Source organism: Tursiops truncatus, chromosome 1 (genome assembly GCF_011762595.2).
Source record: "Tursiops truncatus isolate mTurTru1 chromosome 1, mTurTru1.mat.Y, whole genome shotgun sequence".
Taxonomy (NCBI): Eukaryota; Metazoa; Chordata; class Mammalia; order Artiodactyla; family Delphinidae; genus Tursiops; species Tursiops truncatus.
Window position 1 is genome coordinate 100,530,686 of NC_047034.1, and position 26,405 is coordinate 100,557,090.

The window sequence follows — 26,405 nt, forward strand, 5'->3', positions numbered from 1 at the left end:
CCAAAAATAAAGAAATAAATAATTTAAAATACATATATACATAATAATAATAGCTACCATTTATTGAATTTTTACCATGGGCAAAGCACTATGTTAAATGCTTTACATGTGTTATCTTATTTGATCTCCACAGCAATACTAAAAAGTAGATATACCGTCTTCCCTGTGTTTATATTTGTTTCTGGTTGGATTACCATTCCCCACTCCTGACATTCTCTACCTTACTGTTGCTAATTCCCAAGAAGGAGAATACATTAGAACTTACTGCCCACCTCCCCTGAAGGACCATCAGGACCAGTCTCATCTTGCCCTTATATATATGTCTCTGTTTACCTTATTCACCACAAGAAGTTCAAGCCCCTGAGAGAGAGTGTTACCTGGACCTAACAGCTCTGTTAAATTATAATCTGTCTCAAGCCCACACCCCTCCCCAACCTCCTAAACCCTTTTTGCTGGCCCAGACTTACGGTCGGTTCACAAAATCTACATCATCTTCTCTCGTCAGTCTTGCTCTAGTTGCTGTCTGATTTACCCAGAATACCATACCACTTCATCAGTTACTGGCTTCCAGCTCACCTCCTCCCAGATCTTCTTTGACCTCCATATCTCCCTGTTCCCTTATCCTACTTTATATTATATAAACGTATACCTATTATTTTTTGTCTTCCCACTGGAATGTAAACTTTGTGAGGGCAGGGACCTTTGTTCACTAGTAGATCCCTAATACCCAGAAAGTACCTGGCATATTATCTTTGCTCAGTACCTATTTCTTGAACAAATGAATCCATGAATGAGAAAACTGAGACATAGAACGGACTGCTCACGTTGCTGTTAAGTAGACAGCCCAGATCTGTGTGACTGCAAAGCCCTGGCCCATAAGCACCATGTTGCTCGGCTCCCTGATCGATTATGTGAGTGCAGCAGGAGCAAGAATGTTGTGGCTGACTGGGAGTAATCAGTGTTGGGGTGTTGGCATAAGGGACTTACCAATTCGGCAAGATCCTACAGGGCCAAAGTTTACTGTTCTTTATTTGATTACATTCTATGATTACATGATTTAAAAGAAAAATATATATTTGGTTATTCAGATGACCAAAATATATTTTTTGTATATATTTGGTCTTCATCCACAGTTCCTGACTCACAGCTCCTAAAACCCTTGGAATTTCCTAAGTGATGAGAGCAATAAAGGTGCCTGTTAAGTTAATGAGGTGACTTTCGGAAAGGACCCAAGAATGGGGACTGGTTACCAGGGGAGCCAACTGTGTCATTAAAGGGTTGGAACTTCAGTCCCACCCCCAGCCTCTACCTCTGGGGAGGGGAGAGGGCCTGGAGGTTGAATCAGTCACCAATGGCCAGTAGTTTAATCAATCATGACTATGTAATGAAGCCACCATAAAAACCCAAGAGGACGGTGTTGGGAGAGCTTCCAGGTTGGTGAGCATGTGGAGACTTTGGGAGAACGGCACACTCTGAGAGGGCATGGAAACTCCATCCCCTTGCCCCATACCTTACCCTATGTATCTCTTTATCTGGCTGTTGGTTTGTATTTTTTAATATCCTTGGTAATAAATCAGTAAGCTAGTGAGTAAATGGGCCTTCCTGAGTTCTGTGAGCCATTCTAGCGTATTAATTGATCTCAAGGAGTGGGTCGTGGGAACCTCTGACTTATAGCCAGAAGTAGAGGTAGCAGCCAGGGCTTGTGACAGGCATCTGAAGGGGGAGGGCAGTCTTTGGGACTGAGCCATTAACCTGTGGAATCTGATTCTATATCCAGGTAGGTAGTGTCAGAATTGAGTTAAATTGTAGGACAACCAGCTGGTGTCCAGAGCATTGTTTGTTGTGAGGCAGCCTACACGTGCGCACGTGTACACACATTAGAACTGGGTCCAGTTGTTATCAAATGAAATGCAAGTAACTGATATTCGAGGAGCCAGCAATAAATTCAGCGTCTCTACAACGTAAGCCATTAGCCTAGATAAAAACAATTTATAACTTTACTTACCTTTTTGATATGACTTAAAAGAAGATGAAAGCTATGCCTGGGTAAGGACAAGTAGGGAAGGGGCTAGGTGGACTGTGACATGTTCAAGCAGTGAAGCAACTGAGGCCTATACAGCAACATGGAAGGAAGAGTGGTATACTTGGAAAAGTAGACCTCAAGATGCTATACACAGTGATGACAACTCTGAAGACTCTGTGTGTTAGCAATAGGATTGTAAGAGACCTTGAAGTTCATAAATAGTTGGTGATTCCAGTGTTTAGGGCTTTATTTGGTTATTTCATGTTGGTCTTGATATTTAGATATTCCTGTTTAACTGTTACTACTCAGATGATTAAATACACATAAAAAAGAAGAAATGCAGTGTACCGTAACGTGAGCCAAGCGAACACGTCATCCCATCTGCTCTGCGTCCTGTTCCTTCCTGCTGTCCACCTCCACTGAGCGCTGACATTCCGTGCTGCCTTTCCTCAGGCTGCGCCCCCAGCCTTCCGGTCCTCTGACGATATCCTCTACATGTTATAGACCACCTGCCCTCCAACTGCATTTTCTTCCTCACTCTCTTGATTACTCACAGATGCTTCTCTATCCAGTTTTCTACAGCTTTTATCCCACGGCTCTTGCCCTCCTCCTCTCTTGGATGACGACTTTTGAGTATCCTCTCCCTACGCCAAAACACTCACCCTGGGTGCTTTTTGCTGCTTGGTCCTCATCCTTGTTTCACTCTGTCTCTTCCTGTGCTCACCGTGCAGCGCTCTGAGCCCTGCTTGAGGAAATCCTGTGACTGTTCTGACGTGACCTGTTCCTTCTGTAACTCTGCATCTGCTGCTCTCGAAGCCTTTGTTTTTTTTCCATACCAGTCAGGTTCTTGGTAACGAACCATGAAAATCCACTCTGGCTGACTGAAACAGAAAAAGAATTTAGGGAAAGATTATTGAGAGCTCTCGGAGTTACTGGGAAAGCTAATGAAATAGGATTAGTAAACGTGGAGGGACAAGGTGGGAGCTGAACAGCTAGAACCACAGCCCAAATTCCATGGCCTCAGAGCTGCTTTGGGGGAACACTGCTGCCACCACTGCTGGATAGTGAACAGTGTAGCTGGCCCCGCTGGTACTGGATGCCAGACTCTGCCAGTGGCACCTTTGCCACCAGAACAGATTCTCCTCTGGCCTTGCTTCTCTGCACCACCAGCACCTGATCAGACCTAGGCAGAAACATCTGGCCAAGTCACGGCCCATCCACTAGCTGCAGAGGGAACACAGAAAGGAGTATCTCACTTGTGAGATGGGCTCTGCCTGCTGTCACAACTCATACAGTGGGAAATCACTCAGTTTCCACACAGGAACAAAAACAAAACAAAACTAAAGGCCACATGGCCCATCCCCAACTCAGGACAGTTGTTTTATTAAACTTTCTACAACTTCCTTAAGTCCTTGAAGCTGTTTCTTCTGACTTCTCACTCAGCAAGAACTCTGGAACACAGTTCAATGCAAAATTAAAACCTTAGGAGTCACAGATTTATATACAAAAATGTTCATAACAGCATGATTTAGAATAGCAATAAAAGGAGTCAGCCCGAATTTCCAACAATAAAGGAATAGTTAGATGAATTATGAGATATCCATAGGATTAAATATATGCAGTCATTAAAAATCATGAATTTAAAAAATTTTCCACAACACACAAAAATATAACAACACTTCAAAAAAACACTTTACAATATTTATATATAAGCTCTCAGATTATATATGTGCATCTGTGAACATATTTTATAGTGAAATATAAATGTGTATATGAAGATAATACACCAAAATGTTAACAGATTGATGAAATTAGAAGGATTATTATCTTCTTTTTGCTTTTCCGCACTTTTCACATTGAGCTGGAAAGTTATAAATATTGAAAGAAAAATCTGTTGAGGGCAAACTTCCTGTGCCACCGTTTTTATCCTTTGTCATGTTCTCAGAAGGTACATTTTTTCCCAAACCAATCTCAAACTAAATACTCTGAATTCTTACTCTTTTCTCCTGGTGTTGAAAGAACTCACTTTTTCTATATCATCAGTTCTTCCCTCACCACCAGTTCATTCCCGCAGTCTTTATGTTCACGTATAGATCATTCGTTCCATTCTGTAAGCCTTTCCCAGCCCTGCTTAGCTCACCCAGCTCCTATCTGAGCTTTCCCTCCCTCATGCTCATCTTCCCCTCCCCGTATTTTAGCTCAGTGATTCACAGAAGTAGGCATCTCTGGGGTTTCCATTACCCTTCTCTTACCCAAATCTGAAGATTTTGTCTCTGTCGGCTAAGGCAAGTGGCTTTGTGGTTTTCTTATTTTCTAAAATAAGAAGGATGCATTTTTGGGCTTCCCTGGTGGCGCAGTGGTCAAGAATCTGCCTGCCAAAGCAGGGGACATGGGTTCGAGCCCTGGTCCAGGAAGATCCCACATGCTGCAGAGCAGCTAAGCCCATGCGCCACAACTACTGAGCCTGAGCTCTAGAGCCCACGAGCCACAACCACTGAGCCCGCGTGCCACAATGACTGAAGCCCGCACACCTAGAGCCTGTGCCCTGCAACAAGAGAAGCTACCACAATGAGAAGCCCGCACACTGCAACGAAGCATAGCCCCTGCTCGCCACAACTAGAGAAAGCCCACATGCAGCAACGAAGACCCAACACAGCCTAAATAAATAAATAAATAAAAATTTTAAAAAGAAGAGGGAGGACCTTCAAAATAGCGGAGGAATAAGATGAGGAGATCACCTTCCTCCCCATAAATACATCAAAAATACACCTAAATGTGGAACAAATCCTACAGAACACCTAGTGAATGCTGGCAGAAGACCTCAGACTTCCCAAAAGGCAAGAAAATCCCCATGTACCTGGGTAGGGCAAAAGAAGAAAGAAAAAATAGAGACAAAAGAATAGGGACGGGACCTGCACCTCTGGGAGGGAGCTATGAAGGTGGAAAAGTTTCCACACACTAGGAAGCCCCTTCACTGGTGGAGACGGGGAGTGGGTGGGTGGGGGAAGCTTCGGAGCCATGGAGGAGAGTGCATCAACAGGGGTGTGGAGGGCAAAGTGGAGAGATTCCCGCACAGAGGATCGGTGCAGATCAGCACTCACCAGCCCGAGAGGCTTGTCTCCTCGCCCACCGGGATGGGTGAGGGCTGGGAGCTGAGGCTCGGGCTTCGGAGGTTGGATCCCAGGGAGAGGACTGGGGTTGGCTGCGTGAACACAGCCTGAAGGGGGCTAGTATGCCACAGCTAGCCGGGAGGGAGTCCGGGAAAAAGTCTGGACCTGCCTAAGAGGCAAGAGACCATTGTTTCAGGGTGCAAGAGGAGAGGGTATTCAGAGCACTGCCTAAACAAGCTCCAGAGATGGGCATGAGCCGCGGCTCTCAGCACGGACACCAGAGATGGGCATGAGATGCTAAGGCTGCTGCTGCAGCCACCAAGAATCCTGAGTGCAAGCACAGGTCACTATCCACAACCCCCTGCCCCCCACCCCCGCCAGGAGCCTGTGCAGCCTGCCACTGCCAGGGTCCCGTGATTCAGGGACGACTTCCCCGGGAGGATACACGGCATGCCTCAGGCTGTTGCAACGTCATGCTGACGCCGCAGGCTTGCCCCGCATTCCAATTATAACTACCATACCCCTCCCTCTCCTTGGTGTGAGTGAGCCAGAGCCCGCTAGTCAGCCGCTCCTTTAACCCTGTCCTGTTTGGATGGGAACAGATGTCTGAGGGTAACCTACATGCAGAGGTGGAGCCAAAACCGAAGCTGAACCCCAGAAGCTGTGCGAACAAAGAAGAGAAAGGGGAATCTGTCCGTGCAGCCTCAGGAGCAGTGGATTAAGTCCCCACAATCAACTTGAGGTACCCTGCATCTGTGGAATACCTGAATAGACAACAAATCAACCCAAAATTGAGGCAGTGGACTTTGGGAGCAACTGTAGACTTGGAGTTTGTTGTCTGCGACTGACTTGTTTCTGACTTTTATGTTTATCTTAGTATAGTTTTTAGTGCTTGTTATCATTGGTCGATTTGTTTATGGGTTTGGTTTCTCTCTTCTTTTTTTTAAATGTTTTTTACCTTTTTAAATAATTTTTTTATCTTTTTATTTTAATTATTTTATTAAAACATTTTTTTCTTTCTTTTCTTCTCCCTTTTATTCTGAGCCGTGTGGCTGAGAGGGTCTTGGTGCTCCAGGCTGTTGTCAGGCCTGAGCCTCTGAGGTGGGAGAGCTGAGTTCAGGACATTGGGCCACCAGAGACTTCCCGGCCCCATGTAATATCAATCGGCGAGAGCTCTCCTAGAGATCTCTGTCTCAATGCTCAGACCCAGCCGCACTGAACGACCAGCAAGCTCCAGTGCTGGACACCCCATGCCAAACAACTAGCAAGACAGCAACACAGCCCCACCCATTAGCAAAGAGGCTGCCTAAAATCATACTAAGTTCACAGACAGCCAAAACACATCACCGGACACAGCCCTGCCCACCAGAAAGACAAGATCTAGCCCCACCTAACAGAACACAGACACCAGTCTCCTCCACCCAGAAGCCTACACAAGCCACTGAACCAACCTTATCCACTTGGGGCAGACACCAAAAACAATGGTAACTACAGACCTGCAGCCTGTGAAAGGAGACCCCAAACACAGTAAGTTAGGCAAAATGGGAAGACAGAGAAATATGTAGAAGATGAAGGAGGAAGGTAAAAACCCACCAGGCCAAACAAATGAAGAGGAAATAGGCAGTCTACCTGAAAAAGAATTCAGAGTAATGATAGAAAAGATATCCAAAATCTTGGAAACAGAATGGAGAAAATACAAGAAACGTTTAACAAGGACCTAGAAGAACTAAAGAGTAAACAAACAATGATGAGCAACGCAATAAATGAAATTTTAAAATTCTCTAGAAGGAATCAATAGCAGAATAACTGAAGCAGAAGAACGGATAAGTGACTGGAAGAGAAAATAGTGTAAATAACTACTGCAGAGCAGAATAAAAGAAAAAGGAATGAAAAGAATTGAGGACAGTCTCAGAAACCTCTGAGACAACATTAAACACATCAACATTCGCATTATAGGGGTCCCAGAAGGAGAAGAGAGAGAGAAAGGACCCGAGAAAATATTTGAAGAGATTATAGTCGAAAACTTCCCTAACATAGGAAAGGAAATAGCCACCCAAGTCCAGGAAGCACAGAGAGTACCATACAGGATACACCCAAGGAGAAACACACCGAGACACACAGTAATCAAAATGGCAAAAATTAAAGACAAAGAAAAATTATTGAAACAGCAAGAGAAAAGTGACAAATAACATACAAGGCAACTCCCATAAGGTTAACAACTGATTTCTCAGCAGAAACTCTACAGGCCAGAAGGGAGTGGCATGACATATTTAAAGTGATGAAAGAGAAGAACCTACAACCAAGATTACTCTACCCAGCAAGGATCTCATTCAGATTTGATGGAGAAATCAAAAGCTTTACAGACAAGCAAAAGCTAAGAGAATTCAGCACCACCAAAACAGCTCTACAACAAAGGCTGAAGGAACCTCTCTAAGTGGGAAACATAAGAGAAGAAAAGGACCTACAAAAACAAACCCAAAACAATTAAGAAAATGGTCATAGGAACATACGTATTGATAATTACCTTAAATGTGAATGGATTAAATGCTCCAACCAAAAGACACAGGCTCACTGAAAGGGTACAGAAACAAGACCCATATATATGCTGTCTACAAGAGACCTACTACAGACCTAGGGACACATACAGACTGAAAGTGAGGGGATGGAAAAGGATATTCCATGCAAATGGAAATCAAAGAAAGCTGGAGTAGCAATACTCATATCAGATAAAATAGACTTTAAAATAAAGAATGTTACAAGAGACATGGACACTACATAATGATCAAGGGATCAATCCAAGAAGAAGATATAACAACTGTAAATATTTATGCACCCAACATAGGAGCACCTCAATACATAAGGCAAATGCTAACAGCCATAAAAGGGGAAATCGACAGTAACACAATCATAGTACGGGACTTTAACACCCCACTTTCACCAATGGACAGATCATCCAAGAATGAAAATAAATAAGGAATACAAGCTTTAAATGACACATTAAACAAGATATACTTAATTGATATTTATAGGACATTCTATCCAAAAACAACCTAATACACTTTCTTCTCAAGTGCTCATGAAACATTCTCCAGGATAGATCACAATCAAGCCTTGGTAAATTTAAGAAAATTTAAATCATATCAAGTATCTTTTCCGACTACAATGCTATGAGACTAGATATCAATTACAGGAAAAAAAACTGTAAAAAATACAAACACATGGAGGCTAAACAATACGCTACTAAATAACCAAGAGATCACTGAAGAAATCAAAGAGGAAATAAAAAAAATACCTAGAAACAAATGACAGTGAAAACACAATGACCCAAAACCTATGGGATGCAGCAAAAGCAGTTTTAAGAGGCAAGTTTGTAGGAGTAGAGTCCTACCTCAAGAAACAAGAAAAATCTCAAACAACCTAACCTTACACCTAAAGAAGTTAGAGAAAGAAGAACAAAATAACGCCAAAATTAGCAGAAGGAAAGAAATCATAAAGATCAGATCAGAAATAAAAGAAAAAGAAATGAAGGAAACAATAGCAAAGATCAATAAAACTAAAAGCTGGTTCTTTGAGAAGATAAACAAAATTGATAAACCACTAGCCAGACTCGTCAAGAAAAAAGGGAGAAGACTCAAATCAACAGAATTAGAAATGAAAAAGGAGAAGTAACAACTGACACTGCAGAAATACAACGAATCATGAGGGAGTACTACAAGCCACTATATGCCAATAAAATGGACACCCTGGAAGAAACGGACAAATCCTTAGAAAAGCACAACTTTCAAAGCCTGAACCAGGGAGAAATAGAAAATATAAAGAGACCAATCACAAGCACTGAAATTGAAACTGTGATTAAAAATCTTCCAACAAACAAAAGCCCAGGACCAGATGGCTTCACAGGTGAATTCTGTGAAACATTTAGAGAAGAGCTAACACCTATCTTTCTCAAACACTTCAAAAATATAGCAGAGGGAGGAATACTCCCAAACTCATTCTATGAGACCACCATCTCCCTGATACCAAAACCAAAGATGTCACAAAGAAAGAAAACTACAGGCCAATATAACTGATGAACACAGATGCAAAAATCCTCAATAAAATACTAGCAAACAGAATCCAACAGCACATTAAAAGGATCATATACCATGATCAAGTGGGGTTTATCCCAGGAATGCAAGGATTCTTCAATATACGCAAATCAATCAATGTGATACACCATATTAGCAAATTGAAGGATAAAAACCATATAATCATCTCAATAGATGCAGAAAAAGCTTTTGATAAAATTCAACACCCATTTATGATAAAAACTCTCCAGAAAGTAGTCATAGAGGGAACTTACCCCAACATAATAAAGGCTATATATGACAAACCCACAGCCAATATCATTCTCAATGGTGAAAAACTGAAACCATTTCATCTAAGATCAGGAAAAAGACACGGTTGCCCACTCTCACAGCTGTTATCCAACATAGTTTTGGAAGTTTTAGCCACAGCAGTCAGAGAAGTAAAAGAAATACAAATTGGAAAAGAAGAAGTAAAACTGTCACTATTTGCAGATGATATGATACTATACATAGAGAACCCTAAAGATGCTACCAGAAAACTACTAGAGCTAAGCAATGAATTTGGTAAAGTACCAGGATACAAAATTAATGCACAGAAATCTCTTGCATTCCTATACACTATTGATGAAGAATCTGAAAGAGAAATTAAGGAAACACTCTCATTTACCATTGCAACAAAAAGAATAACATACCTAGGAATAAACCTACCTAAGGAGACAAAAGACCTGTATGCAGAAAATTATAAGACACTGATGAAAGATATTAAAGATGATACAAACAGATGGAGAGATATACCATGTTCTTGGATTGGAAGAATTAACATTGTGAAAATGACTATACTACCCAAAGTAATCTACAGATTCAATGCAATCCCTATCAAACTACCACTGGCATTTTTCACAGAACTAGAACAAAAAATTTCACAATATGTATGGAAACACAAAAGACCTCAAATAGCCAAAGCAATCTTGAGAAAGAAAAATGGGGCTGGAGGAATCAGGCTTCCTGACTTCAGATTGTACTACAGTAATCAAGACAGTATGGTACTGGTACAAAAACAGAAATATAGATTAATGGAACAGGATAGAAAGCCCAGAGGTAAACGCACGCACATATGGTCACCTTATTTTTGATAAAGGAGGCAAGAATATACACTGGAGACAAGACAGCCTCTTCAATAAGTGGTGCTGGGAAAACTGGCCAGCTACATGTAAAAGAATGAAATTAGAACACTTCCTAACACAATACACAAAAATAAACTCAAAATGGATTAAAGACCTAAATGTAAGGCTAGACAGTATAAAACTCTTAGAGGAAAACATAGGAAGAACACTCTTTGTCATAAATCACAGCAAGATCCTTTTTGACTCATCTCATAGAGAAATGGAAATAAAAACAAAAATAAACAAATAGGACCTAATGAAACTTAAAAGCTTTTGCACAGCAAAGGAAAACATAAACAAGACAAAAAGACAACCCTCAGAATGGGGGAAAATATTTGCAAACAAAGCAACTGACAAAGGATTAATTTCCAAAATATACAAGCAGCTCATGCAGCGCAATATCAAAAAAACAAACAACCCAATCCAAAAATGGGCAGAAGATGTAAATAGACATTTTTTCAAAGCAGATATACAGATTGCCAACAAACACATGAAAGGATGCTCAACATCACTAATCATTAGAGAAATGAAAATCAAAACTACAATGAGATATCACCTCATACCAGTCAGAATGGCCATCATCAAAAAATCTAGAAACAATAAATGCTGGAGAGGATGTGGAGAAAAGGGAACACTCTTGCACTGCTGGTGAGAATGTGAATTGGTGCAGCCACTATGGAGAACAGTATGGAGGTTCCTTAAAAAACTACAAATAGAACTACCATATGACCCAGCAATCCCACTACTGGGCATATACCCTGAGAAAACCAAAATTCAAAAAGAGTCATGTACCAAAATGTTCATTGTAGCTTTATTTACAATAGCCCAGAGATGGAAACAACCTAAGTGCCCATCATCGGATGAATGGATAAAGAAGATGTGGCACATATATACAATGGAATATTACTCAGCCATAAAAAGAAACGAAATTGAGCTATTTGTAATGAGGTGGATAGACCTAGAGTCTGTCATACAGAGTGAAGTAAGTCAGAAAGAGAGACAAATACCATATGCTAACACATATATATGGAATTTAAGAAAAAAATGTCATGAAGGACCTAGGGGTAAGACAGGAATAAAGACACAGACCTACTAGAGAATGGACTTGAGGATATGGAGAGGGGGAAGGGTGAGCTGTGACAGAGCGAGAGAGAGGCATGTACATATATACACTACCAAACGTAAGGTAGATAGCTAGTGGGAAGCGGCCGCATAGCACAGGGATATCAGCTCAGTGCTTTGTGACCGCCTGGAGGGGTGGGATGGGGAGGGTGAGAGGGAGGGAGATGCAAGAGGGAGGAGATATGGGAACATGTGTATATGTATGGCTGATTCACTGTGTTGTAAAGCAGAAACTAACACACCATTGTAAAGCAATTATACCCCAATAAAGATGTTAAAAAAAAAAAATCAAAACTGCAATGAGGTATCACCTCACACTGGTCAGAATGGCCATCATCAAAAAATCTACAAGCAATAAATGCTGGAGAGGGTGTGGAGAAAAGGGAAGCCTCTTGCACTGCTGGTGGGAATGTGAATTGGTACAGCCACTATGGAGAACAGTATGGAGGTTCCTTAAAAAACTAAAAATAGAACTACCATATGACCCAGCAATCCTACTACTGGGCATATACTCTGAAAAAAGCATAATTCAAAAAGAGTCATGTACCACAATGTTCATTGCAGCACTATTTACAATAGCCAGGACATGGAAGCTACCTAGGTGTCCATCGACAGATGAATGGATAAAGAAGATGTGGCACATATATACAATGGAGTATTACTCAGCCATAAAGGGAAAGGAAATTGAGTTATTTGTAGTGAGGTGGATGGACCTAGAGTCTGTCATACAGAGTGAAGTCATAAAGAGAACAACTAATACCATATGCTAACACATGTATGGAATCTTAAAAAAAAAAAAAAAAAGGTTCTGATGAACCTAGGGGCAGGACAGGAATAAAGATGCAGACGTAGAGAATGGACTTGAGGACACGGTATGGGGGAAGGGTAAGCTGGGACGAAGTGAGCGAGTAGCATTGACATATATACCCTATCAAATGTAAGGTAGGTAGCTAGTGGGAAGCAGCTACAGAGCACAGGGAGTTCAACTCGGTGCTTTGTGACCACCTAGAGGGGTGGGATAGGGAGGGTGGGAGGGAGATGCAAAAGGGATGGGATATGGGGATATATGTATACGTATAGCTGTTTCACTTTATTATACAATAGAAACTAAAACAACGTTGTAAAGCAATTGCACTCCAATAAAGATGTTAAAAAATAAATTAATAAATAAAGGGTTTCAATAAAATACAAACAAAGAAAAAAAAAGAAGGATGCATTGTTAAGCAACTTACCTATAAGGCTTCTTTATTTTTATTTATTTATTTATTTTTGCGGTACGCGGGCCTCTCACTGTCGCGGCCTCTCCCGTTGCAGAGCACAGGCTCTAGATGCGCAGGCTCAGCGGCCATGGCTCACGGGCCCAGCCGCTCCGCGGCATGTGGAATCTTCCCAGACCAGGACACGAACCCATGTCCCCTGCATCGGCAGGCGGACTCTCAACCACTGCGCCACCAGGGAAGCCCCTGTAAGGCTCTTGCTGTGACTCCTGAGTAGTTCTACATCTCAGTGGTTACTGCCTTCCTCATCTCCACTTTTACCTGTCTGCATAATGGAACCAATATCCTATATATGGAAGTGTTGGTTTTGACAGAACCTGTGACCTCCATAGAGACTGTCTTCCCAAGCCAGCTCAGCTTTGACAGTGGGCTCTAGTTCTCCAGCTTCTTGCATGGCCCTGGAAGCTCAGTAAAACCTTGCCTGCAGCTGGGTTCCTCAGTTTGTTAGCTCTCTCCAGCCTCCTCCTCCACCAGCCAGAGGCTGGTGTCCAAAAGTCTGGTTTTCAGGCCAGTGTCTCAGAGTTGGGCTCCGCTTTTCTGTCCAGTCTCTTTAGATTACAGAGTAGTTGGACTCTGCATCTGGCTTTCAATCTCACCTTCATATGCTTGGATCACCCTCAACTTTATGGTCTCTGACTTTCAAACCAACCCAGGACCCCAAAGGTCTTGGCCCGTATTCTGTGTATGGGGTTCCTACTAGGCTACGAATTAAGTTCAGACTACCCTAGTTAAATTTGTCTTTTCGTGCATGCCGATGTCATGTCTCAGCCAACAGGACCTGACCTGTGGTGACCCAAATCTACAGAACAACAGTCCTCTTGTAACTCTTCTTGATCCTCGATCGGGCTCATCTAGCCTCATGACTTCATGTTTATTTTAGCCCTGACCTCTTGCAGTTTTCTAGACCCATAATTTATATTATCTTTAGTACATCTCTTAGATTTCCTGCTCTCAGAGAAGTTTATTGATTTGCTAATTCATCCAACAGGCACGTATGAACACCTACCGGTTGGCACTGCAGACAGTCGGGGCTTAGTCAGGGAGTTAGACAAAATAAAGGGCTGTGTCAGGATGCTTTTTATTGCTAATGACAGAAGTCCTGATTCAAACTGGCTTAAGCAAAAATGGAATATATTCCCTCACATACCTGGCAAGTCTAGGGGTAGATCTGGTTTCCTTCAGGCACAGCTGGATTCATGGATCTTAAATGCTATCTTTGGGACCTGGCTTGTCTTCATCTCTCAGCTCTGCTCTCTTCTGCTTTGTGATGGCTTCATTCTCAAGCCCTCCACATGGTGGCAAGATAGATGTTACCATTGCCAGGTCCACATTCTCCTAGATGCCAGTACAACAGAAAAGGTACTGCTCTCTCAGTAGCCCCAACCAATGTCCCACTATGTCTTGCGGCTTCTCACTGGGTTATATGCTCTTCCCTGAACGGATGACCTTGCCCAGGGCAATTCGATGATCTAGCTGGTCAGACTGGAGTCATATGTCCTCTCCTTATAGTTGAGCGTGGAGTCAACTCTATTGAAACATTTAAGTTGAGAGCAAGGGATACAGTGGTTCCCCTGAGGAAAAGGCGATGGATCTGAGATAGTAAAAAAGTTTTAAGTTGTCAGTCACAGCCATTATGTTCATGATAAATGTGTACGATACAGCTACAAACAGGGCCAAGTCTGACAGAGCGAACGTTTGACTTCATACATGGTAGGCAAAGGATTCCCTCCTCCCTTATCCTTCAATGCTTTTCCTTCCTTCCTTTCAGCAGAATTAGTGAGTGCCTATTTTGTTCCAGGTTCAAAACATAGATTGTCCTAGAAATTGACCCTGCTTATAAGGAGCTTACAAAGTAGTGAGGTAGAGCGTTAGTAAGAGCAGTGCACCCACGTTTACTGAGAACTTATGTTTTAAGAAATAGAAATATGAAGAGTATTTCTGTGTTTTTTATAAAATTAAAAAGACAACTTCAACCATTATATTGTTTAAAGTCTTTACCCAGGCTATTTCAGTAAATTCTAGTTTGTTTAGTGCTTGGAATAAGTCTCTTTGGTATGCTCCATGAAATAATAGAAACTCCATAATCCCCAATTTTTAAATTTTTGCCCAGGCTACTGTAAAACTCAGAGTTAAAAACCTGTGGTTAATTAAAAGAAGCTTTCCTTTGCCTAAGTTTTCCTTAAGATTTTTTTTTTATATACTTGGTTTAGGGTTTTGTGATTTTATTGTTTCTGGGACTTTTGTAGTAAGGTACCTCAAAATAGAGATACAACAGAGATAAACAAAATACCTTTAATTTCCACTTTTACCTTTTTCCTCTGATCTATGGCAGGTTATTAAAGCATCTCCCACCAGTGCCCAGTCGCTTCCCCTCTTGTATCCAGACATCTCTATTAATGTATTCACAGCTTGTGTATAGCAGGCCGATCAGACACTGAAGGGAACACATGTGGATATGTATATTTTTTTTAAAGGCAACAAACATGAAAATATTTTTGTGACATTCAAGATCCAACATGCAACCTTTATATTATCTTTTAGCTGTAGGTTTTATTTTGTTCTGTACTATGGGAAAAAAAATTGAGAAAAGCAACACAGATAATCCAAGGATTAGGGAATACATGAACACAGTGGTTCTCTCCTGGAGAGTTGGCAACGCCTGGAGACATTCTTCATCTTCTTGGCTACTGGAGTATTGTGGGTAGAGGCCAGGGATACTGCTAAACATTCTACGATGCACAGGACTGGCCCCACAAGGAAAAAGAATCCGGTCCAAAATGTCAATAGTGCCGTTATTAGAGAAACCTTGCATTAATAGGATTTTTAGAATTCTAAATCCTGAAAGGATTCAGAACAATCTTGTAACTTAGGCTTCAGACAAAACTAGAAACAAATGAGACTCAAAGAATGATCAAATCCTGGAGCTAACAGGAAAGGTCATCTAGTCTGGACTAGGTGTGTGATCAGTCAGCTGGCCCAGTCTCTCTGTGCCTCAGATTCCTATTCTGCAAAAAGGGATATGAAAGCTTGCCTCAAATGATTGCTGTGAAGATTAACTAAAAGAATACATGTCAAATGTTCAGTACAGTACCTGACCACGATGTGTTGTTGATAAATAGTGGTAGTGAGAGCTGAGGTGGTAATTACGATTACCGTCGTCCAAGGTCACAGAGCTAGTACACAGCTTGTTTAACCCCAGACTCCCTGTCCCATTTTGTTATGCTCCATTGAGGGTCTATGAAGAAAGGTTATAGGGGCAACTCAGTGGGGATTAAAGAGCACTGACCTGGAGAGCAGCTTAGTAGCTGGTACTTCAGGAGAAAGTCTGAACAAAATTTCTTCATAAAAGACAGGCAGGGGATTTAACTCGTAGGTGGGAGCTAAGGGAGACTAAAAAGGATTGGTTCCTACCTGAAACAGGCTACTGTCTCTGATTCCAAAGCTCTGTGAATGGTGTTCCAGGTGGTCCTGCCTCCAGGAAGGGCGGGGCTTAGTTCACATGACCTTTACCAAACCGTTATATCCCTCACCTTGTCTCACAGCCCCAACAGACATCTGTTGGGGAAGGTCCCTGCAATGCTGGGATGGTTAGACAATATTTCTGGGGACCCTTTCATCTCTAAGATTCTCTGATGTCTGATAAGTTTTGTGGGCCTTGTGCTGGAGCGATCATGTGACATTGTAGGTAATACCCAGTAGGCGTGTGTAGACAACCACGGATCTCCTGTTTTATGACTTGTGGAGTAAAAAATGCTTTATTAGATTGTACTAATTCAGTCAGCACGAGCATATGATTGAGATGTTGTGCAAAATGCTTTTTCTCCTCTGAAAATAATAGTAAATTATCTTACCAACAATTCTGTGTAATAGCTTTCCCCTCATTTTCTTAAAAAACTTATAAAAATTCTTTGCAGTTACTCTATGAGTTAAATTTTTATTTCTCTCATTAGGTTCACCAACTAAATTGTTTTTAATCAGTGGCTTTCTATAAAAATTAGCAGAAGTCAAAAGCATTAAAACTCTCGGGACCACAAATGTGGATTAAATTCTCTTGAGGGAAAATCTCATTCCTTTAGTAACCTTCTCTCGAATATCCCATGTGTTGGATTGAACTCCTACAGTGATTCTACCTCCAACAAAAATATTCTACATAATTAGTCATTTAAAGACATTTTCTCCTATATCTTAACATGTCAGTCCTCCAACTATGAATTAGATTACTTTAAAAAATCAACACGAACAAGTCAATATATGAGAAAACAGTGAATCACAACTCATTTTATCTGTTTTCCATATGTTTGTGTGACATTCAAGATCCACAAAGCAGTCGGAGAAGAGCAACACGCACCCATCCCGTGGGTGCTGGCTGAGCACCGGGCACTGTGCGCACACGTCCTGTGGTGCAGGGCAGGCCACCCAGGTGCAGAGAAGTGGACTGATTTGTCCCAACTCACACAGTTGGTAAGCAGGAGAGCCGACAACACAGCCCCACCTGGCTTCTAACTGCACGAGTTTGCTACAGGCCAGATCTTAACAAGGAATCGCTCAAGACTTAGCATAGTAAAAAAATCCTCTCTAATATTGGACTGTTTTTCATTTAAAATTAGAGCAGTATTCTGTGTTTTTATTTGACCTTCAACTTTTTTTTTTTCAAGGTGTTATGTAACGGACCAGGAACATGTGTTCCTATCTGTATATCTGCCCTTCTCCTTGGGATACTAGGAATAAAGAAAGTGATCATTGTCTACGTTGAAAGCATCTGCCGAGTGGAACATTTATCCCTGTCCGGAAAGATTCTGTTTCACCTCTCCGATTACTTCATTGTTCAGTGGCCGACTCTTAAGGAGAAATATCCCAAATCTGTCTACCTCGGGCGAATTGTTTGATGAATGACAACTTACTTCTTTAGAATTTTGCAGTCAACAATATTTACTATAAATGGGGAACAGAAAACTACATGTTTATGTAAAAGCCTTTGAGAATCCTGAGAATTATTGGTGGTCAAGAGTAGAGAAATGTATAAGTAACCCAGTGAGGAAACTGAGGTTGCTTTTATAAAACAAACATTAATAAACCATTAAGTGTTTATGCCTCCGTGCTCCAAATTTCTGTTCTATATAAAGGTGTTTACCACTACCTGCAAGTTATCTTCTGACTTGTTTTACTAATACTTTACTAATATTTTCTAGAACTAAATATAGAATTTGTATGATTAGCCACATTTCCTGTTCTACAGCTTTTTTTTTGTTTTACAGTATTCTGCATTATAGAAAGAAAAAGAAAAATATTTCTTAGTTTTTGTTCAGACACAACAGGCTTTATTTCCTGTATGGAAACAGAGAGGTCCCTAGTGGATCCTTTCAGCATAAAGGAAGCAGTTATATTAAATTGGCTTCATGACAATTTGCACTCCACAGGCTTCCAGAACTGAGCGCATAGACCAGTATCTGTTTTTATTCTTTGGTTTTGCTTTGTGAGTAGCTGGCCTTACTCCAGGATATCTTTTAAAATCTTTTGTTTGTTAAAATAAATGAAAAGGTGACTACTGTCATACGAGTAAAAACATGGTTCTGTTTATCAGGGCCGAACTCTCAAAACATTTTTTTTAATGTTATGGTAAATTCACGATTTTGTGGCTATAGCTATCTCTGGCATTTTAAGATGTGTAGGCTCAGGAGAGTATATATTTACTTAACATTTACTTAAGTGCTTGTTGTATGCCAGGTGTTCTTGTAAGCACTTTTCAAATATTAACTCATTTAACTCTAATAACAACTCAATGAGGTAGGGACTGTAATTTCCCCCATTTTACAGATGACTTTCCAAGCTCATAGGACTAGTAAGTGCCAAATTGAGAATTCGAGCCCAAGCTTAAGAGCAGAGCCAGGATCATGGGCATGGGGCCTCTGCGGCCACATAGGGACCCATAGTTAGCAGGGCCCGACACTTGGTTTAGTACTCTGCTGTCTCTCTCTTGAATTTCTTAGCATGTTTTGAATAAGAGGCTCACACTGTAGTTTGCACTGGACCTTGCCGATTATTTAGCTGGCCCTGCTTGAGAATCTGTGCTCCTAAAGAGCCCTGTCAACTACAACAGAAGTACAACACCTAATGCAGGGCCTGGCCCAGCAGCTCTGCAATAAACAGGAATTCCATTCCCCTCCCTGCTATTTTAACAAGGCAACAGACAATGAGAAGACCTCTTGTGATGTTTAAGTTGTTTTTTTTTTTCCTCTTAAATCTGTCTTATAAGTGTGATATAAATCTAATAAAGAAATGGTAAGAAATTAACAAAGAAATTGACTTTTGGTGAAAAGGGGCTTGATCACCTAAGATGACATAAAATTAAAATGCTGAGGCTACCCTAGCCTTTCTTGTTCTTTTAGAAATTCTCTTTCTCTGAATAAAGTAAAGTAGGCTCATCTGTCAGGACATTTTCCCAGGTTTTTGGCTGGGGAAACGCATGGCAGAAGGCTCTCAGAATAGTGAAAGCACTTTGCCGGTGGCCAGTGGGGCAGCCAAGCGCTAGTTCACTGTGCTTTGACTTTAAATCTCAGATCTCAGGCACTGGCTCTGTGTCACCTGACATAAAGGTCTGAAATATCAGGTACCATATTTGTGTGGTTCCAGCAGGAGCGGAGATGAAGTAAGCCTCGACTTTTTTAGGGAGAAAGTGATTTTTTTTTTTTTTTTGAGACAGCAGCATGTACATTTTATGCATCTTTGAAAAGTTTTTCTCTGTCACTGTTCCTGAGTGGCACTAGGTGAATAGTGGATGAGTGGACTGTATTCAGTGCAGTTCATGCCCGTCTGTGCTCCAGGGCAGCTGTCCCAGGGCCCCCCGCAACGAAGCCTGCTGCATTGGCTCCTGTCGGGCCAGAGCTTACAATGCTTAGGCCATGGAGAATTGTAGAAAAGAAGCCATGATTTTTTCCAGAAACGTATGTCCCAGATGCTTTGCAGAGCCTTAACTTAGACAGTGGTTAGCCTGGAATGTCAGAGAAAGAATCTGTGTGTGTTATATCACTGAAAGTTCAGAAATATCTTCCTGGGTTCGGGCTGCTATGCACACGTTTCAGAGCCCAGCTGAGGCACATGTGATCATGCCTTCTTTCTCAGTTGCAGATTATTTGGTAAACAAATGCCTATTCCCCTGTGTCTTACTGTTATGGCTAATTCAAGTCCTCAGGGTCACACTAGCAAAGGGAGCTGGTTTGAGATTGCAATAGGGGCTGTATCCCTGCTGTGCATTTCTGCGGCATGAAGAAAGCTAGTGCTCTAGTCTCAACTGAAACTGAAGAAATCAGTAGCTAACTTGTCCTTTCCAATTCCTCTTGAGGCACTCTGGAATGCAACTCTTACTGGAAGAGACTATTCATGAAAAATTTGTTGCATCAGTCTTTAAATGAGAGGCAGGGAAACCACACATCCTGCCCACACCTACTTCCCTGGAAGATTTTATCTACAGTTCAGCTGTCCTAATGGGTCTCAGCAGCTTGCCAGGTCAAAGCCTAAATGTTTCAGAAGGGACATCCAAAAGTCATCACAGGAAGCTTTCGCCTGGAACGAAGAGTGCTATGAAACCATGTCAACAAGAGGAATGTTGTAGACTTTTTTTTTTTTTTTTTTTTTTGCGGTACGCAGGCCTCTCACTGCCGTGGCCTCTCCCGTTGCGGAGCACAGGCTCCGGACACACAGGCCCAGCGGCCATGGCTCACGGGCCCAGCCGCTCCGCGGCATGTGGGATCTTCCCAGACCGGGACACGAACCCGTGTCCCCTGCATCGGCAGGCGGACTCTCAACCACTGCGCCACCAGGGAAGCCCTACACTTTTAAACTGAATAGCAAGAGGTGCTTGCTAGAAGAGAGATGACCCAGGCTTCCCCGTATAAAAGCATCTGGAAACACACTGTTTAATTGTCTTTACCAAGATAGGTTAACGTTGGGAAATGTACCACCTCTTACTGTGCAGCTCCCTGCATTGAATCTGTGCTTCATATCTCCTAAAAAGCCCCATCTCACCAAAAAGAGTTTGATAGCAATGTATGAAGCTTCTTTTATCCACGGTAATGCCATCGTGAATATTAAAGAAGGTCGTCCTCCATACAGCTCGGTGTTGGGGACCTTGTGTAGTTTCTTCCCCATGATTTCAGCTTTGGCAGACGATGAGCAGACATCCAGATTTCGTCATCTGCCATGAGCTTGCTTCTGTAAGCCCCAGCACCCCAGGACTCTCAAATCAAGTGGTCTGTGTTCTTGTTCCCACTCACTTTAAACATGGATTTGACATGCGTCCTCCTTTTCCCTTCAAAGTAGTCACCTGATGCCAGGCTCTGCCATCTTGCTCAAACAACAAACTTTGGAATAATTTTTGTTTTTTTACTCTTTCTTTAATCCACATATAATTGGTTGCCTTTTTTTTTTTAATATCCCCAGAATTTTCCCGTATCTTTTCATCCCTCTTCTCTCCTCGTCATCTGATTTCACCCGTTGATTCTGCGTTTGAACTAGTTCATATCCAGCCTTCCTTTTTAGTCCCATGGTCACAACTAAGCTAACGCTTTAACATAAATTCCTTGCTTTGTTAGCACATTTTTTGAGGAACTGAGGCATAAAGAGATTAAGTAACTTATCTAAGATTTTACAACTAGAAAGTAGCAGAGCTGGCATTTGAACCAAGGTACTGTAGCTCCAGCCAGACTTATTTGAACAGCTATGTTAGGTTTAAAATTTTAAAAGTGCTAGAAAGGAAATCAGCAGGGTGCTGTGAAGGGAATACAGTGCTGACTGCTCTAGAGAGGGATATCAGGAAAGGCCTCTCTAAGAAAGAGACATTTCAGCTGAGATTTGAGGCAGGGTGCCTGAAATATTTGTCGTCTTCCCACTTCCCCTCCCAACTTACGTCTCACCTCTCCAGTAAAATATCACTGTTCCTCCATAGCCTGGTTTCAGCAACTTCTTCTCTACACACTGTGTCCTAGCTGCCCACACCTAAGGTTAGCACAGATTAGGTACCATCATATTGCAGTACCTTGTACTTACATAAACACCTGTGAAGGGAAGACACGGATGCTTTTGCTAATTAATTCTTTATGTTTGCCTTACTTCAGGGACTGTACCTCATGCAACTTTTGTGCCCTTGCTCCACTCTTGGTCACACCTACCACAGCTCAGGACAGAATGTAGCCATTAAGTATCTAAATTCTTATACTTTCAGACTTTGTCTAGGCCTACTTAGTTCCATTTCATCTGGACCAGTGGTTCTCAAGCATTTTGGTCTCAAGACCTCATTAAAAATTATTGAAAGACCCCAATGAACTTTTGTTTATGGGGGCTATATTTGTCAATATTTACCACATTAGAAATTAAACCAGAAATTTTTTAAACATAGGAATAGACGGGGACACATTCTATTAACCATCAGAGCAATGACATCATCACACATCCTGTAGCATCTAGAAAACTATAAAATAATGAGAAGGAAAAAGACAGATAACACCTCAGTATGCCTTAATCACATGACAATAGTTTTGACCTCATGGAGCCCTGAAAAGACCTTGAGGCCCCCCAGGGGTCCCTGGGCCACATTTTGAGAAGTGCTGTTCTTTATGTATGACACACCAATGAGTTCATCTCCTCTAGCAGCCTTTAGTCGGTCTGTGCTCTGTGTACTAGTTTTCTATTGCTGTGTAACAAAGTGCGGCAAACTTAGTGACTTAAAGTAACAGTGATTATCTCACAGCTCCGTAGGTTAGAAACTCATTCAGGGCTTAACTAGTTCTCTACTCAGGGTCTCACAGGCTGTAATCAGGGTGACAGCCAGGACTGAGTTCTGATCTGGAACTCTAGATCTTCCAAACTTGTTCAGGGTGTTGTTGGCTGAATTCAGTTCCTTGCAGTTGTAGGGCTCATGGTGACCTGTTTCTTAATGGCCAGCAGGAGAGTCTCTACTGCAGCTTGTCGCTTTTAAGGACTCACGTAACTGAGATCAGGCACACCTACAGTAATCTCTCTCCCTTTCAATTAAATTGGCGTCAACTGACTAGGAACCATAATAACATCCTCAAAATTCCTTTTGCCATATTAATATAACATATTCAGGAGAGCAATAGCCCATGATGTTCATAGGTCCCATTTCTACTTCAGGATAGGGGATCATACGGGGTGTGGGCATCATGGTTAGAATACTGGAGGCCAGCTTCGAATTTGGCCAGCTACAATGTGCCTGGCGTTTTTTGTTTTGTTTTGAAAAAAAATTTTTTTTTAACTTTTACTTAGACCACCAGACTCCTTCATTAGTATCCAAGTTCTCTAACTTATTTTTAGTACGGGAAATTCATGTCTTCCAAACCTCGTCCCTTTTCTAGCAAGTTATTCTGTGCCTCACTTTGTTTACTTGTCAAATAGGCATAATAATGGTACCTAGTTCTGGAGTTGTGAACACCAAACTAGATGATACGCGTACTGCCTTTAGCACAGAGCCTGACACATAGTAAGCCCTCGGTTACCTTATGTCTCCAGGCAACCAAGGTGGCTTCCTTGGTATGTAGTGGCCTAAAGGAAGGCTCTCCTTAGACTAAGCCCAGCAACCACTCCCACCCTCTAGGATGGCCTTTATCAAACAAAGCAGAAAATAACATATGTTGCCAAGAATGTGGAGAAATTGAAACCCTTATACGTTGCTGGTGGGAATGTAGAATGGTTCAGCAGCTGTGGAAAACAGTTCGGCAGTTCCTCAAAGAATTAAAGTTACCATGTGACCCGGCAATTCCACTCCTAGGTGTATACCCCAGAGAACTGAAAACATGTTCGCACATATCCTGTACCCAAACATTCATTCCAGCATTATTCATAATAGTCAAAAGGTGGGAACAACCTAGATGTCCACCAAACTAATGGATTAACAAAAGTGATATATCTGTACGATGAAATATTATTCAGTCACAAAAAGGATGTGACTAATTCATGACATGCTACAGCATAGATGAATGAACCTTGAAAACATGCTCAGGGAAATAAGCCAATCATAAAACCCCACATATTGTATGATTCCATTTACATAAACTGTCCAGCATAGGCAAATCCATTGAGAGAAAGTAGATTCATTGTTGCCAGGTGCTGTGGGAAAGGGCAATGAGGGTGACTTTAAATGGATGTGGGGTTTTCTTTTAAGTGAGATGTTCTAGAATTCGATAATGGTTGTACAACTATGAATATACTAAAACCCACTGAGTTGTACACTATAAAAAGGTGTACCGTATGGCATGTGAATTATTTCTCAATGAAAAAAACTATCATCAGTAGTCAGGGAATCTGTCCTTAGATATTTGTGGCTGTGTATACAGATGAAGAAAGACAAACCAAAAACTAAGCACAGCAGCCAGGAAGCTGCTACAGGGAGTGTTTTTGTTTATTGTGATTCCATCTCTGCCCATGACCAGAGACTGAACAAAGACAGAAGGTCTGGGGACAAAGCGTGGCCACTGGGGAAGAGCTGAGTAAGAACTGGGTGAAAAGAGCCAGTGGGGGGCCTGGAGGGAGAAGATGGCCTTGGCACGCAGTAACTCCCTCTCCCACCTCCTCCCTAAAGGGCCTCAACCCAGACCACGGAGGTGAATTGTATTTTCCAAAGTTGGCCAGCCACATGCTCTGCAGTATGACCCGGCTGCTTCCTCACGCAGAAGTGGAGTTTGGTTGCTCTCCCTTGGAATTTAAACCGGCCACCAGACTGCAGTGAGAGTGGGAAGTGACATTCTAACTCAGACATTCCCCCGGGGGATGCCGTCACAGAAGGCAGCCACCAGGCTGTGAGAAGCGCAAGCCCCGCGGAGGGGCCAGGTGTAGGTGTTCAGGGTCATGGTCACAGCTAAGCACAGGCTTTGAGTCATCTCAATCCAGGTGCTAGACATGTGAGGGGAGAAGCCTCCAGATGATTCCAGCCCCGCCATTTGAGTCACTCCCAGCCTTTCTAGTCCTCCCAGCTGAGGCTCAAACACCATGGAGCAGAGAAAAGCCCTCCCTTCTGCGCCCAGTGAATTTCTGACCTGCAGCGTCCATGAGCAGAATTAAATGGTTGCTGTTTTCTGCCACTAAGTTTTCGGGGAGTTCATTTCAAAGCAATAGGTAATTAGAACAATAACCTTTCAGAAGGAGCCAGTCCCTCTAAAGTTTGGTTACTTTGGCTTGATATTAGGAGAGGAGACGATTTCTCCCTCCAAGGCAAAAGGAAGAGAATGTATTTCTACACCATGGATAGGAAAAGGCTTTTTTTTTTTTTTTTTTCTCCTTGCTCCTTGGCCTGCATGTAGCAGTGAAATAGAAACCAATGGATTCTTTTAAATCTTTTAACCATATGCAGATGAATAAGCAAATGCTTGGACTTGATTCCTAATCTCTTTTCCTTCCCTGTATAACTGATTTTTTTTTCCACTCTAATAAACTTTAGCATTTAAACAGAAGTCATGTGTCACATGTATGATGATTAGCGGCAAGAATGTAGAAAAAGAGATAGCTGCGGAGCACGAAGCCTTAATTAATAGCCAAGCCATTCAACTGAAAATAAGAACAGTGTTTCTGGCAGGGAAATGTGAACTTGGCATCCTTTTTCTTCCCTCAGTCTTTTTAGGAAAATTATTTAAAATTCAATGATTATAAAGAGAACTTTTCAAAGTTTTCAGTTGAGCTCCAGTGATTGAAGTACAGTCATCTTTCAATGACATCGAGTAGGGCCACCCTCCCCATCCCTGGGTCCTCCTGTGAACTGCCAAACCCCAGAATTTGCAAACTGAGACTAGTGCAGAAATCAAACAGAAGAAAAGGCGACAGCAGCAGGAGGGATGGAATCTGGAATGACAGTCTTCTCCTCTTTTGAAAAAAGGGGAAAGAAGTTTCATTCTTCAAAGAAAAGAGAAAGAAAACAAGACTTTTATGGAAATACCATATACAGAGTTGGCAGAAATTCAGCTAGGAATAAAAAGTATCCAAAATGTTGCCTTGTTCAGTTGCAGCCTGGCAGCCAAATGATAGAGGCTCCATTTTCAAGCTGATTTGCTCTGAACTGTCTGGACCTATGACCATGCAAGGCCTCTAGAAGGGCCCAAGCTTTGGTCCGTTGATTCCCCAGCTGAACAAACTAAAGTCTAAAGCAGCCAGATGGAGAAAAAGCTTAAAATTCATCAAAATCTTATAGAAAACAAAGTGTTTATGGATGATATGATAAAAGGCCTGAGATTTGATTCAAACTTCATTGCCAGGGTGGGGAAGGAAGGCAGGTTTACAGATGAAACAGAATTAGCCATAGGTGATCTCCCTGGAATTGGGGCGGGGGAGACAGTGGGTACACTGGACATCATTATACCCAAACTTCATCATATTATATTATTCCCTTTACTTTTGTATGTATTTGAGCGTTTCCATAATTAAAAGTTTCAAAAATATAAATCATGTTAGCAATCTTCAACTGCTAAAAAGTCAAAGAATGTATTGATTACAGGTAAAATGAAACAAACTAGGTTTTAAAATGAGAACAAGGAGGGAAATTTACAAATTACTTTTGTTCATATTTAACTCATGAGAAGAAATTCAGTCAGTCTGCAAATCTGATTTCTGAACCAGAATACGTTTTTCTGACTTAGAATATTCAG

At 41.8% G+C, this 26,405-nt stretch overlaps 1 protein-coding gene across 7 annotated transcripts in view; it reads left to right on the top strand.

Moving 5' to 3' along the window:
- ALG14 (ALG14 UDP-N-acetylglucosaminyltransferase subunit) overlaps nt 1–17,854 on the top strand; it is a 104,446-nt gene extending 86,592 nt beyond the window's left edge. For 2 of the 7 annotated variants that reach the window (XM_073810688.1, XM_019919318.3), the window contains 2 exons: nt 17,077–17,223; nt 17,418–17,854. In XM_073810688.1, coding sequence (XP_073666789.1) covers nt 17,077–17,223; nt 17,418–17,648 — 378 coding nt within the window. In that variant the 3' untranslated portion in view covers nt 17,649–17,854. Of the gene's footprint in view, nt 1–5,735; nt 6,000–17,076; nt 17,224–17,417 lie in introns of those variants that run through there. The other 5 variants (XM_073810686.1, XM_019919319.3, XM_073810669.1 and 2 more) reach the window with 4 other exon arrangements.
- Nucleotides 17,855–26,405: the final 8,551 nt, after the last annotated feature.